The sequence below is a fragment of the Channa argus genome, chromosome 18 (genome assembly GCF_033026475.1).
Source record: "Channa argus isolate prfri chromosome 18, Channa argus male v1.0, whole genome shotgun sequence".
Classification (NCBI taxonomy): Eukaryota; Metazoa; Chordata; class Actinopteri; order Anabantiformes; family Channidae; genus Channa; species Channa argus.
Window position 1 is genome coordinate 2642319 of NC_090214.1, and position 14372 is coordinate 2656690.

Genomic DNA, 14372 nt, shown 5'->3' on the forward strand with positions numbered 1-14372 from the left:
AGAAATATTTTCATATAGGGAATTCAATGGGAAGTTTAATGGTATTACTACTCAAACTAGAACCAAAAGAAGCAAGTTCAAAATCGGTGAAGGTGTCCTTTAACCTTATATTATAGTATTATAAAGTATTATATAAACATTTAATAGATTAAATCACATTATAATGCAGCTGTAAGCAGGTGTATGATTAATGAACAGTATTTTCAGCAGCTACAACATCTGCTATGAAGACACATGTTATACTAATATTACTGTGTAGTATATATAATTCATCATCAGTTTATAAGGCCTATCATCATTTAATCATGGTTATAGTATATGAATAACCACTTAAAATGACAGTCTATCTGCACTATAGCGTGATTTTACAATGTACAGAATCTACTTAAAGCTGAGGTGTTACTCTGTACAAAAACCAAAAAGAAGAGATGGTACCAGCTAAGTAAATTATAACATGGGAGGATCATACAAAAAGATCTTCATATTCAGTGCAAATAAATTAATAAATAGAAGGAAAAAAATAAAGGTGTATATGCGTATTCAGGTAACGCCAGGCTTTTCTTAACAACTATGATCATTTCCAATTATTTTATGTACTGCTGCCTGAGTCTTGGCCACAGGAGCCCTTGACAACACCTTTCCGTGTTTTAGAGCATATTTCTATAAAACCATCACCACCCCCACCAATAATAATATTAGTAATAATAATAAATATTTGATGTTCTGGTGCTTGAATAATTCGGGACGTGCTGCCTTTACTGGTCCTTGACCATTGGAAAAAAGAATCAATCTAATCGTTTGTTTGTTCACTTTGCTAGGACGGCAATATGGTTCCTGTAACGACAGAAAATTAACTAATGCAGGTTAAACGTGAGTGATTCAATCACGTCTTCAACCCCAAACCTCTAACTCCGCTTTTTAAATCCATTGGCGCCTCCTCGGTCCTCGGTGGCGTTCAGGCCCTTTAATTCCTACAGTTCCGACAATTCGGGAAGGCATCAGTAGGCTTCACGTAACGTCCGTTAAAACGAGCCCTTCCAGCGTTGTAACCGAGTAACTCTGCAGGTATTAACCGAGAGCAAGGAAGCATGGCTGCACTGTTTAAAGCAAGAAAGGGTGGGTACACGAAAAAGACAAAGGACAAGAACACGTAAGGACAAAAAAAAAAAAAAAGAAACATTACTTATCGGAGGAAGTAAACGTTAGCCTCGTATTAGTCCGATGTGGACACTGGACTCCCCATAGTGCAGTAGTTAGCTTAGCTCGTCATGTAACAAGTACACGAGCTTAGGTGGCTAACGCATGTTTAGTGCATGTAACGTTAATACTGTGACTGATGACTGATGGGAGAAAAAAAAATGCAGCAGCTTAGTAAAGTTGCAAAAGAAACGCAAACGGTAAGACTGGTTTAATTATCAGGTGGACTAGCGTTAGCTAAGCTAGCTACATGTTAGTGGGCTAGCTGATATTCATTGCCGTAATACACCGAAAGAAATTGTCGTCGAGGTAAATGACACCGGTTTTGTCCTAAAAAAGTTGAAAAGCTCTTGTTGTTTGGGAATTCGGGAAGGCCACGTCTCACGCTGACACGAAGGTGACAGCCGTTGTCGAGGTTGACCTTTTACCCAAATACCCTGAAGCTAGCAAGTGACATGGTGCTAATTTAAACAAGGAAGGAAGTTCACGCAAACCCAGCAAACAAAACAACTTTGGATAACATGATTATTAAACACTAATAAGGTTTATGTGGATCTTTAACTCTCGGTTGATCTGACAGGAGCAGGTTCTTGATCGATTATTTAATCAACTGAAAATGTATCAGCAGCTTCTTTGAGTTTATTACCTTAAGGCCTTTTTTTTTATATATATACTGACAAGAGACTTTTGAGCAGGGATCTTAATTTCTGCAGGTAATGGTGCTAATATTTGTGTTCAATAATAATAATAGTAACAATAATACCTTTTCATTTACATAGTGCTTGGTAAAGAATTCATAAAGGCTTTGTAAGTGAGCAGCAGGATTTTGAGTGATGTCCCTAAGAGACGGGAAGCCAGTTTATTAAGAAGTTTAACTGACATATCATAGAAATGTCATTCGGTGCTGAAGGAAATTGCAATTGAAAATTGCAAATTGCAGGTGACAGTGGTTGACCAGTCTCAGCAGCAGGGGACGACAGGTATGGAGAGATGTATAGCAGCAGTGACAAAGGTGGTAAAAAGCACTTTTCACTGTGATTGAAAACCACAGTGCATCACAAAAGCCAAATTTGCACATCCCAGTCCACAGGAATTTCATGTATTTGTTTAAGGCCGACATGTAAATGATCGTTGTTTTAGCACTTTTCTCGGTGCATTTTCCACGTTTGCTGTGCTGACAGAGATTCAAATCTGACCCTGTCATATAAACTCAAATCAAACTGTGTCACTTCTGTTCCGCTGTGAGCATCTCCGGCGCTGCAGCTGGGTCTCATTAGTCAGTTTCATTATCAAAACTGTTCATCATCTGTGATTAAGAATCAGAAAAAAAAATATTATGACCTGTTAGTTTTAATATAAAAATATGGTATGGTTTTAATGAAAAATACAATTATGAACTAATAAATGCAGATGCATCAGTATGTTTAACCTCCTGTCATTGCATGAACTGGTTAAAGTCAGCTCCTTAGTTCTTATTAATTACTGTACATGTTTCATCATAATTATCATAGTCAGTGTTGTTTAAAATGCATTGTTTTGTATTTTGCTGTGTAGCTGCAGACTGCTAAGAGCGGCCATGCCGACCTTTGTCCTACATGACAATATTCATTTTGTGGCTGACCGGTGTATGTACTGCATGTTGGAATACCAGAAGTTTCCAGGTTTAGTTTAGTTTCATTCTTTGACAGTTGGTTATTTAGTTCAGTTGTTTTTTTGTTTTTTTAGCAAAAGTGGCAATAATTTGATGGTCTAGGTTCTCGATTGTGTAAATTTGCTGTTTTTTTTATCGTCTTTCCTGATTATAAATACAACAGTTTGTGTTTCAAACAAGTGGTTGGACCATTGGACATTTAAAGACGCCATTTGGTCCTGTAGGAAATTGCAATGGACACTTCTTTTTGTTGCCATACAGTAAATGGTTAAACAGTAAAATAAGATCAGAACATTAAGACTAATCAATTCTGAATGCAGTTGTAACCCTGAAATTAAGCATGAATTGGTGAACCGACGTGTCTTTCCTGTCCTCATTTGGATTCAAAATCCCGTTTTGTTGCGTTATTGATGAACCTGCTCAAGACAGTGACAGCTGAGTAGTTTTTTTTAATCCACTAAGCTGCAGGAAGGGTTTGGTCAGATAAGCGAAGGAAAGCACTTGTACAATGATTGAAAAAAACATTTTAGACTGCTGCATGGCCTCCCCTTCACTGGTGGTGCGAGAGAAAAAGAGAGAAAAAGAGAAGGCAAATGTCAGTAGACAACCTCATGACTATCTTTCCTGTTGTTGTTCAGATACCTTTGTCCTGGCCAAACCTGTAGACTAACAGCCTTCACGGGGTAATGTTGCAAGTATGGCTAAAAATGAACCATTCTGAAGATGAAACCTTATCATATTTCTCTCCCTCAGTGCTTGGATTATGTCTCAGTGGTTTTCGGGGTCTGTCTCAACTAGCAGAGTTACCAGAGACTCATCAGATACTGAGACAGACCTGCAGAGACTATGCTGCAAAAGAGCTGACACCCATTGCTGCCAGACTGGACAAAGAGCATTTGTACCCTGCCAAACAGGTACCCGTGTTGTAACAGCTGGATGTGGCAACAAGCAGCTACTGTTTTCACTGCCAAGTGGCGAAACAATCCATATCAGACACGTTTTAACATGTAACTGCTCTTGTCCTTGTCCAGATTCAGCAGTTGGGGGCAATGGGGGTGATGGCCATGGAGGTACCAGAGGAGCTGGGCGGAGCTGGGATGGATTATCTGGCGTACAGTCTGGCTGTGGAAGAGATCAGCCGAGGCTGCGCTAGCACCGGAGTGATCGTCTCTGTTAACAATGTTAGTACAGTCTGTTATCAATAAAGAAGCTAAAGTATTTCTAATAGAGCCGGTCATGATGTGTGTGTTTGTCTGTTTCTGTCTGCGATTCTATTCTCAGTCTCTGTACATCGGGCCGATATTAAAGTTCGGAACAGAAGAACAGAAAAAGCAGTGGATCACACCGTTCACCAGTGGAGACAAGGTGGGCTGTTTCGCCCTCAGTGAGCCTGGTAAATGTGACACCTCACACTTTCTTTTAGCAGTTGTGGTCTCAATGACTGCAACTGATAGGACACATTATACAAATGAACAACATCACATCATCCAGATGTGGCGAAAACTAAAGTACATTGTTAATCGCAGCATGTCCTGCTGCTTTGTCACAATAGAGGTTTTCCACTGGCAGTTCATATGAAAAGCAATCTTACCACTAGTTAGCAAAGCCTCTATTAAGCATCAAACATTCACCGCTTCAAGATCTCAAAGGTGAGTTGAAAACAGAAATTAGTCTACAGTTCAGTTTTAAAATAGTGCAGAAACAGAATCTTAAAGGTCTGAGATGATGCTGCAAACTGCTTGCTGTGTCTGTAATGATGTAACACTCTTCAGAAAGATGTTGTTATTGTTATTCCATGATGGAGGAGATGGTATCTAACTCTTGGGGGCAGCGTCTCCCACAGATGTGTTGTTAGGTGGGATGTTGTGATGATTAAAAACTTTCATCAAAGCCCTTGAGTGCTCTGTTCAAGCATCTGCCTTTGTAATAATTCTACACTAATTTACCAGTGTTTTTTCTTTAATTTGTCACAACTGCCAGAAGAAAAATAAACAGACAGTGTGAAAAAAAAACGGGTCCACAGCTGTTTCTCAGATCTCCTTTTTTAAATAAGGTTCACTGAATAAACTTGCAGGTAATGGCAGCGACGCAGGTGCAGCCTCTACGGTCGCTCGTCAGGAGGGAGATGAGTGGGTGCTGAATGGAACCAAAGCCTGGATTACCAACAGCTGGGACGCCTCTGCCACAGTTGTGTTTGCCACGACAGACAAGAAACTCAAACACAAGGTTCGATGCCGGCAGGACACGGAAACACCGGATAGTTTTAGTCGCATGCTCTCCTTTGTGTAGGTTTATGTTTCCATCTGCTTTGCGCAGGGTATCAGTGCGTTCCTGATTCCCATGCCTCACCCCGGGCTTTCTCTGGGGAAGAAGGAAGACAAGTTGGGCATCAGAGCCTCGTCAACTGCCAACATCATCCTGGAGGACTGCAGGCTACCGCTGGGCAACATGCTGGGCCCTCGTGGTGCTGGATTCAAGATCGCCATGGTACTCTGCATTTTGTTCACTGTTACACAGAAACTTCTTCATCATGGAACTTTTTTTTTTGACCTATATTTAAGAAATAGGAAGAGAATCAAGCTAAGAATGCCTCTGCAAAGACCTCCGTTAAAATAAAGAAGTGCATTATAAAAACCGTGTTTGTGTTTAATAATGCAAAGAAAGACATGAGTCTATTGTTGGGTTGTTGATTTAACTAACTTTAATTACCCTTGTGTCTCACAGCAAACCCTGGACAGTGGACGGATCGGCATTGCATCCCAGGCTCTCGGCATTGCTCAGGCTTCTCTGGACTGTGCGGCTGAATACGCCCAGAAACGCACTGCATTTGGAGCAGCCATCGGCAAGCTGCAGGCCATACAGGTAACACAGCCACTAATTTTTTTAGTAACGGGGGTTTTGTTTTAATAGGCTTGAGCATTGTTCATGTTTATCATTGCAACATTGCATTGATCATAGTAAATGATCATTTGGAGGTAAGACTAAAATGGAACGTAACTGAATGCTTGGCTGTACGGCCTTAATGCACAGAAATTACTAAAACTGTCCACTCTTTATTCATATTTTGTTATTTGAACATTTATGTACATTGATTAACATGAAATGATATAAATGTGCAGATTTAGCTGAAAGGCTCTGCAGCCCTTGGGAAGGTTAATGTTAAACATATAACAACTAAAAGACATACAAACCATTAAGGTCCATGTAACAAAAACAGTGTAATAAAAACTCCCTCCAGAAAGGAAAAAGCCAGCCAACATAAGTCATCTTTGCTTAGCTTAAAAGCTAAAGTGATTAGCAGTAGCCAAAGGTTAGGAGACTGACCAAAAAACAAGCTACTATTAACCTAGTTTAGGTTAAGCTGGAAAAGTTCCGAATCCCACATAATGCCATGCAATATTTCAGGAGAATGTCTGTTACATGGAAATGTGCATTTTGACTAGACATCTTTTTTCAGGCCGGGAAGTGTCGTGTATGTAGTTGCACTATGGGAAAAGAACCACCCAGCGTTTTAATGCCTAAAATGTCATATATTTTAATTTCCCTTGTGTAAGATTCGCAGATTTAAAGGAGTGTAATACTGAGTCACTTAAGTCCACCTTAACGTTTTCGAATGGTCGGGAAATACCAGGAATTAAGTGTCCATCCCAATTTTCCAGAGTCCATTGCCCATATGGTGAAGAACACTGATATAAAGAAGAGAAAAGAGGCAAGTGCAGACATTTGAGTAGATTGAAACCATGGAGTTATAAAAAAGTGACGTTGTTAATAAGCTTTTCTTTCTCGCTTTACACCTACTTGCTAATGGTTGTCTTGTCCCGTGTCTCTTTTGCCACATTTCTGCATTTCTTTGCATGTTACTGACGCCACATTATTCCAAAGTGTGTCCTCAGGTCCAAGCAACCAACAAACAAAATGGCAAAGCGAAAACGAAAAATTCACTCCACTGTTATTAGAGGTCAGATGCCCTCAAATATGTTTTTCACTGTCAGACTGAACAATCCGAACCCCATGATGAGTTGGTGATGATACATTCTCTGGTAGCACTTATTCATTACTGCACCGTCTCTGGTTTGTACAGAAACATTTTCCTCCACCTGTTGTTCTTTTTTTTGTTTTGGTGGCCCACACTGAACAGTGAGAAGCCAGACAAACTCCACAGCCACATCATGAATAGTTTCATCCAGCCATGTCTCAGTGAAGCCGAACGCAGATATTGGGGCGAAGTAACTGGCTGTTTTTACTCTTGTCTAGTTCAAATTGGCTGACATGGCTGTGGCAATAGAAAGCGCTCGCCTGCTCACCTGGAAGGCTTCTCTTCTTCGCGATTCACAGCAGCCCTTCACTAAGGTACACGCTCACCTTCAATTGTACAGGTTTTACGCTCGTGCACCGTAAAACCCATCGCGTCACCCTCCGCTCATTTCTTGCAGGAAGCAGCCATGGCCAAGCTAGCGGCGTCCGAGGCTGCCACGTTCTGCTCACACCAGGTAAGACACTAACAAAATGAAGTATTTAAAGATTAAAAAAAAAAAAAATGAAAGACCCATATAACTTCATTCTTTTTGCTTGTGCTTCAACTCAGGCGATCCAGGTCCTGGGTGGGATGGGCTATGTGACGGACATGCCTGCCGAGAGGCACTACCGCGACGCTCGCATTACAGAGATCTATGAGGGCACCAGTGAGATCCAGAGACTGGTTATTGCTGGCCAGTTACTGAAGGAATACCAGTCGTAGACTTCTGGTACAGCATGGACATATTCCCAGATATGGAATCAGAGCAACATCACCTCATCCGTAAAACTAAGGAAGCCAGTATAATACAATTTGATGTGTGCTAAGGTGCATCTTTTATACATTTTCCGACTTGTGTGCACGTTAAGTCAGACGACACTACAGAATTCCAGAGGAAATTGGGGGGATTTTACGTGTCCATACCTTCACTGTCCCGTGTTCATTCAGGAATGAACTTCTCTATGGACTTACCTCCGCTGATGGTGCAGGATGTCGGTGCGGTTACACTTTAAAGGGCAAGTTCGCCTCATGTTTTTATTTTAGTTTTTTAAATGCCAGTGGTATCAAGCCCTGCAGATATTTTGGTTTTTAAATGCTGTTTTATGTGTTTTGGGGTCAAAACCCTGACGCCTCTGCTGCCACCACAGTGAAAACAGCTCAAATGTCGCACGTCAACGAATCAATCATGTGTGTAGGAATCAAAAAGAAAGGACCCTTTTATAAATGCAGGACCTACCTAAGAACTAATAATGTTTTTAAGTTGAATAAGTATCAAACTTACTTTGATAAGATAACTTACTTTGAACGGCACCAGTTGGATAAACGGCGTGAGGCCCTCTGCTGATAATGGTCACCACCAAGCCTGCAGATGACAGCAAAGTAAAACATCTTAGTGTGATAATAAAGTGACCCTATTAACACCTCGGGATTTATCAACAGCAAATGTTCTGTATTTTGTAATCGCACGCACACGTGAGGAATTCGTTTCCGTGCTTCACTGCTTGTTTGGTGATTTGGGTGAACTGGCCCTTTAAGGTCACTAATTCTAAGCCAGGTTCATTTTGTCTTGACACATCTACATGGAAAACAAAAAGATTTTCTTAGTTACTGTTTTCACCACTTTTGTGCCTCCTTGCGAGTTGCTCCATCCACCAGAGGGCGAATGTGAGCCTTCTTGTTTCTTGACCCATTTCTTGCTGCAAACACATTAATGAATCACTAGAAATTCTGCAGTATGCACACAGTCACACACATATTTTAAGAACATACATGGTTTCACGACTATTATTAGTAATTTATTTCAACAGGGCTGATACTTGAATAACGAACATGAAGTGATTAGTTTTTGTGGGCCTCGACTTTCAGGATGCTCAACAGTTTAGGATGAAATGTGTGAATTAAAACAAAAACCTGTGTAATGACAAACAGAATGTCTCCTTTATTGTGCCTCAATAAGCTGTACATATTTTATTGTAATTTATTGTGTGCAAAGGAAAATTAAACACAGTTACAGTACTTATCATTTCATCATTTTTCAACATTATTTCAGTGTTTTTAAGCTCCTGTTTAGGTTTTAGAAAATCTCATTTTGCTTTAGATCACACATGCAAGGGCTGAAATAAACGCCAGGAAGTTCCCCTTTCTATTGGAACCCAATAGTTTACTGGTGTTACTTGGTCCCAACGGAAAAGCTTGTTCTTAAGGGCTTTTTGTGGAACTGGAAGAAAAACCACAATATCATCAAAACTTCAAAATCAATCCATTTTTAGTTGTGGATTTACAATTAAGGATACAACAACTGAACTTACTATTCGAACACAAATATTTGAAATTGTCTAAATAACCTCACTCAGAACTAAACCCCCTGGATCAGCACCGGGCAGTGAGAGAAGCATGAGGAACATGCAGGTCATTTTAAAGGCTGTACTCCAGAAGGCCCCTTAAATTCTCATTCATTTATTCAGTTAAATGTGACTATTTTTTTTTTTTTTTTGCTCATGTACCACTGAGCAACTATTATAGGAATGAAGCCATGCTCCAAATATTGCTCATGGAGTATTCAGAGCACATTGTTATTGATTTGGCATAATCCTTGACTTTCTGCTTTTCCAGAAATGGCTGGATTAAAATGTACCCAAAGCTGTTGCCATAGCAACAAATTTTAAAGCCCAATCCTGCAACAGGGAAAACGTATTATAAATTAGCTGGGTCAGGACTAACACATTAGCTAATTTTAAGATGCAAGTGGCTCACAGATAAAAAGATGTGACCGTCACTATTGCATGATAAATCAGAAAGCACTGCAAAAGAATGAATCCAGCTTTAGGGAGTAAAGAAGCAGTGGAGACCGGACATATTGAATTAAAATTGACAATAAAATGTTGATTTGCCATTTAAAGATGAATGCTTATCTACTTTTGCATCAATGTGCATTGTTAGTTTGTTTGCTTTAGGCTTAGGTTTGCAGTTACAGGATGCAAACTTCTGCATCAGTTATGCAAATAGCACAACACACAATAAAGAACGAATGAAAATGAAGAGCAAAAGAAAGAAACACGTGTAAAATGAGGCTTACAGCCATGAGTCTATTACCCCAGTGCATGCTGGGATGCTTTCTGACAGTTCAGCCAGTGGAATGAATGCTGATCACTACTTCAGCTCTCCCCTCTTTGAAACGACCATTTCATTCAGCTCAGTCCTCAAACTGGGCTCCAACAACCCGAGGAGCTGGGTTAGAAGTCTGTCCGCGCGCACACACACACACACACATCGGTGATGCTGGGTGTGGTCAGAGCTGAAACACACACTGAGCCAAAGAGGACAGTAAAACCCTGAATCTCAGTTTGCTGTGGACTCAGTCTGTAACTGTCCTGTGGACCATGTCCCTGAATGTGTATCTGTGAAACTTCTGGGAGGTTCTCCAGGTCCTGGATAAGGTTCTATGTTGACATGTGTCACTCACTGAAGCCAAACCAGTACTTGTGACCTGTGCACACGAGTCCTGTAGGACACATGTATCTTGAGACGTCTCTCATTGGGAATCTCCTTCCCTGTGAATCACACGGATTGTGATTGCGTACACTGTGGTGCACTCTTCCTCATTGTGCGTGTGTGCGTCCGTGCACGCTCCCCTCGTGCTTTTGTCCACGTCAGGGCACCGACTGCTCCGCTGGTCCGGATCCAGGCCAAGCTTCCTGACGCTGCGGTTGCACCCTGCTGATTTTAATGATAGTTTGTTTGCTGCATTGTTCCGAGCAGCAGCAGGTCCACTACACTGATTTACAGCTCCACTGTGCAACAGGCTCTTTGTTAGTCTCATGTTTTTTTGTCCATGTGTTTCCTTTATTTCCCTTACAAACAAGGGCACACGGTCTCTGTTTTCACAGACGACCTTATTAGGAACCTTATTATGCACATGCAGCAGCATAGCACAAACGTTTGGCTGCGTGATTATATCCTCGCCCACACCCTCCCTCCCCCCTCCCAAATGGTCGCCCTTCATTATCATCGGTGTGTAGTCAGCCGGACACATGCACACACTGAGTTCATGTCGTGCACTGTGACTTTAAAATCGTTCCTTTCCTTGATGGCCTTAAATTAAGAAGCAGATGTGCAAAACCAGAGCCTCTGCTCTCAGCCCGTAACGTTGACTTTGAACGGGGGACTTGTCATGATGAACACATCAATGATCATCGCAACACAAAATTCAACCTCATATCACGTTGACTGTGATTGAGTTTGACTTGGATTTTGATCGTGGCGTCCATTCTGGGATTTGAACCCTCTGGCTTTGCTGTGCTTTATTTCCGCCCCTTTTCTGTGCCCACCTTTTTGAAAATGTCCTTACTCCACACAGCTGCATTGTGATAGTCAGTGATGATCCCGATTGTTGTTCCTAATACAACAGCTCAAGTTTTTGAAAAATAGTGTTCTTGTTTATTTCTGCTGGTTTGACCAAAGTTAACTTACTTTTATGTTGGTGCCTATTTATATTCTTTTTAAAAACTATTTGTCTACAGGCAAAGCTCCATATTACCATGTTCTCCGCTTGTCTGTAAATTATTTAGAAATATAATGATGATGGTCGTAATACAAAAGGGTTAAATATGACCTTTGACACCCAACAGTAATAGTTTAACATATCCTTTAAAAATTTCCATTAAAATCTACTTTTTTGTTTCGGATGAGGGGCCTCAGTGGGGCCCCTTGTCCTACTTTTCTCAAACTACTGCAGCCCCATGCTAATATACACTCACTGGCCACGTTATTAGTCAAACCTGTACAATCTAATGCAATTTAATACTCGAGTTCTGCTTTTCTTCTCATTTCTCACCTTATTATCAGCTTTCTGAAAGTTGAAACTGTCAAAAAGCTGATAATTCTACTGTGTGATATCACTGAGGTCACAGTGGGTAGAGGCGTTGTGCTGGACTGCTTTATAAGAAGATGTGTTTTGGCCCCCTCATTCATTTTAAATACTCCAAAACATTAGAACCATCTCCTCTTATAATGCACTCCAGAACAACTCCACTAGATTTAATCTAGATTTAATTTTCATCCTAAAATGACATAAAGTGTAACAAAACCAGACAGGTGAATTGTTTTTTTTTCTTTATTACAAAATAATGACATAAAGTATAAAACGCAGTACATGTATTCAAATGCAGATTCCCTCGTTTGATCACAGCATGAGTCCACATCGCTCTGAATATGCTGCACGGCCTGCTGCATGTGTCCACTGTGGGAACCAGTCTCATAAGCAGAGCTAGACCAGTGGGGGGTAAGTTAAAAAACGATTTACGATGACTTGCTGTGCAGTTTTTCAGAGCCCACACACACACACACACACACACACACACACAATGCACAATGACGTGATTGTGGCAACAATCCTCAGCCTCTAATCAATCTCATAATGTTTTGGGTTTTTTTTTTTTTTTTTTTTTGGTTTTTTTGGCTCCTCACGCTTTACTGTGAACCGGTCCTGTGATGCATTCAATTCCCTTTCAAATCAGTGATGAGTTTAAATGAAGGTCTGAGCATAATTTACCAGTCCAGGCTTTGACACACCAGTTTTAGTCTCAGGGTGGTGTCTTCAGAGCCCCGCTTTAGTGAGCCAGCGTGTCTCTGACGCAGGAACAGGCACAGCGTCCTCTGGTCCTCATCTCAAACTATTTTCTAACAGCAGAAGCTCTTATCCAGAACAAACGTCCCCGGCGCAAACGTTCCCTTTACACGTAATGCTTTTTGTCCAAGTCCCCGTTGATCGTGATGGTCTTGGTGGGAGTGTATTTGATGGGATACGTGCCTCTCACCATCGGAGAGAAGGAGCAACACAGCAGGGTCCCGCCGAGCAGCAGCATTGCGCTGGACGCCCACCCGACGTAGATCGCCGCTCCAATCTCCCTCTTCTGGGACGGAGGCACCTGCGGGTTGTGGAAGTCCACTATGATGTTGTTGGCCATCCAGCAGAGCGGAACCAGCACCAACAGGCCGCTGATGATGTAGATGATCCCCCCGGCGTTTACCACTCTCGCCTTCACCGCCTCATCCTTGATGCAGTTGGTGCACTGCGCGCCGGCGACCGTCACCGTGAGGCCGAGAACTCCCAGCACAGCGGAGACGATAGTCAGGGCCCGGGCGGTCTGCAGGTCCTGCGACAGGGCCAGGACCGAGTCGTGGCCTTTGCACTGCATCTGGCCGGTGCTCTGCACCACGCAGGACATCCACAGACCGTCCCAGATGGTCTGCGCCACCACGATGTTGGAGTCGATGAAAGCGGTCACTTTCCACATCGGGAGGCCGCAGGCGACCATCACCAGCAGCGAGCCGATGAGGCACAGCGCCAAGCCCAGGAACTCCAGACAGGCAGCGAGCATGGCTGAATTTTCTCACCAATTTAGACGCTCTTAGTGTGAGCAGTGAAGTCCGCGTCTCCTCTTTACGCTCTAATCTGCGGCTGCGCTCCGAGCGTTTTTATTCACGGACCCGCCAGACTGACGCTCCCGCACATCCATCAACACACAAGCCAGTGGGGTGGGGCCAAGCATCTTTTTCTCAGCCAATGAGAGCCGCGCGCGTGCCTGTCCTGTCATGAGAGTGGTTTTTACCAGTTTGCGCTGGTGCGCACCAGATGTGTGTGTGTGTTAGTGGGGTTTTCCTGTGATTCAGGGTCGGAAAAGCAGCTTAGAACAGAAACCCAGGGCCACTTGGTGCTAGTCCACAGCCCAGAGAAAAAATGCGAGGGCTGCGGCAGGAAGGGCATCCGGCGCCATAACCCATGTCTAATGTGGAGACACCCGAAGGGACAAGCCGAAAGCTGTTGATCTAGGAAACATGACGCACACTGGACTCCAACAGTCCAGGAGGACGTCCTCTGTCCTCTCCTCTGCTGATCTGTCCAACAAGTCCAACCTCCTCCCATCCAACGTGTCTGAACACCAGGTGGCTGTGGTCGCTACAGATGCGTCGCCCCTCTTTAACGTGTGCTTGTATAAATTTGTAGAAATATAAAGTTTCCTCATTTGTGGACGCAGAGACAAACCGTGCTCACAGTTTTCAGAGGTGCAGCGCCGAGAGCTTGAAGATCACAGTCATTCGCTGCTTTTATTTCCATATTTATTTTAGCTATTCTCTTTGTCATTTTTATGATTTATTTACCATTGTTTTTATTTGTTTTATTCATTTTAATCTCATTTTTATTGTGTCATAAGTTTGCGTTGATTCTAATTTTATTTCTTTTTATCTTTAACCTTTTATTTGTGTGCAGTGGTGTCACTGTCCCATAGTCTCATGATGTGTTGCCATCATCTCATCTCATTACTATTTAATTATTGTTTTTAAAATTTTAAACAGTTTTGTGTAGTGGGCGTTATCATCAGTTTTTTGAGTGTTTCCAACTTTCATCGTCTTTTTCTTGGTTCCTTTTTGTCAACTTTCCATCTGTAAAGAACTTTAAATTGCATTAATCTGTACGAAAGGTGCTCAGTGAATAAAGCTTTAACTGTA

At 42.0% G+C, this 14372-nt stretch overlaps 2 protein-coding genes across 3 annotated transcripts; one reads left to right on the forward strand and one right to left on the reverse strand.

The window, feature by feature from the left end:
* Positions 1-967: 967 nt before the first annotated feature.
* acads (acyl-CoA dehydrogenase short chain) lies at positions 968-8891 on the forward strand. 2 transcript variants are annotated; one of them, XM_067484065.1, is made up of 10 exons: positions 968-1116; positions 3602-3762; positions 3880-4029; positions 4130-4241; positions 4923-5074; positions 5165-5335; positions 5573-5710; positions 7103-7198; positions 7282-7338; positions 7434-8891. In XM_067484065.1, the coding sequence occupies exons 1-10, from the start codon at positions 1089-1091 to the stop codon at positions 7584-7586; spliced, it is 1218 nt and encodes a 405-aa protein (XP_067340166.1). In that variant the 5' UTR covers positions 968-1088; the 3' UTR covers positions 7587-8891. The 2 variants fall into 2 exon arrangements, with proteins under 2 accessions (XP_067340166.1, XP_067340167.1); XM_067484066.1 differs by lacking the exon at positions 968-1116 and adding an exon at positions 1189-1397.
* A 3391-nt stretch (positions 8892-12282) lies between these two features.
* On the reverse strand, positions 12283-13889 carry cldn5b (claudin 5b). The gene has a single exon (XM_067484067.1). It carries the CDS (start codon positions 13241-13243, stop codon positions 12596-12598), a length of 648 nt encoding a protein of 215 aa, XP_067340168.1. The 5' UTR covers positions 13244-13889; the 3' UTR covers positions 12283-12595.
* Between the last annotated feature and the right edge of the window lie 483 nt (positions 13890-14372).

Bases quoted from the DNA above. Each gene is read 5' to 3' on its own strand.
- acads (XM_067484065.1), top strand. From the start codon at position 1,089: ATGGCTGCACTGTTTAAAGCAAGAAAGG. The intron at 5,075-5,164 runs GTTCGATGCCGG...TGCTTTGCGCAG, and splicing joins ACAAGAAACTCAAACACAAG to GGTATCAGTGCGTTCCTGAT. The intron at 7,199-7,281 runs GTACACGCTCAC...CATTTCTTGCAG, and splicing joins CACAGCAGCCCTTCACTAAG to GAAGCAGCCATGGCCAAGCT.
- cldn5b (XM_067484067.1), bottom strand. From the start codon at position 13,243: ATGCTCGCTGCCTGTCTGGAGTTCCTGGGCTTGGCGCTGTGCCTCATC.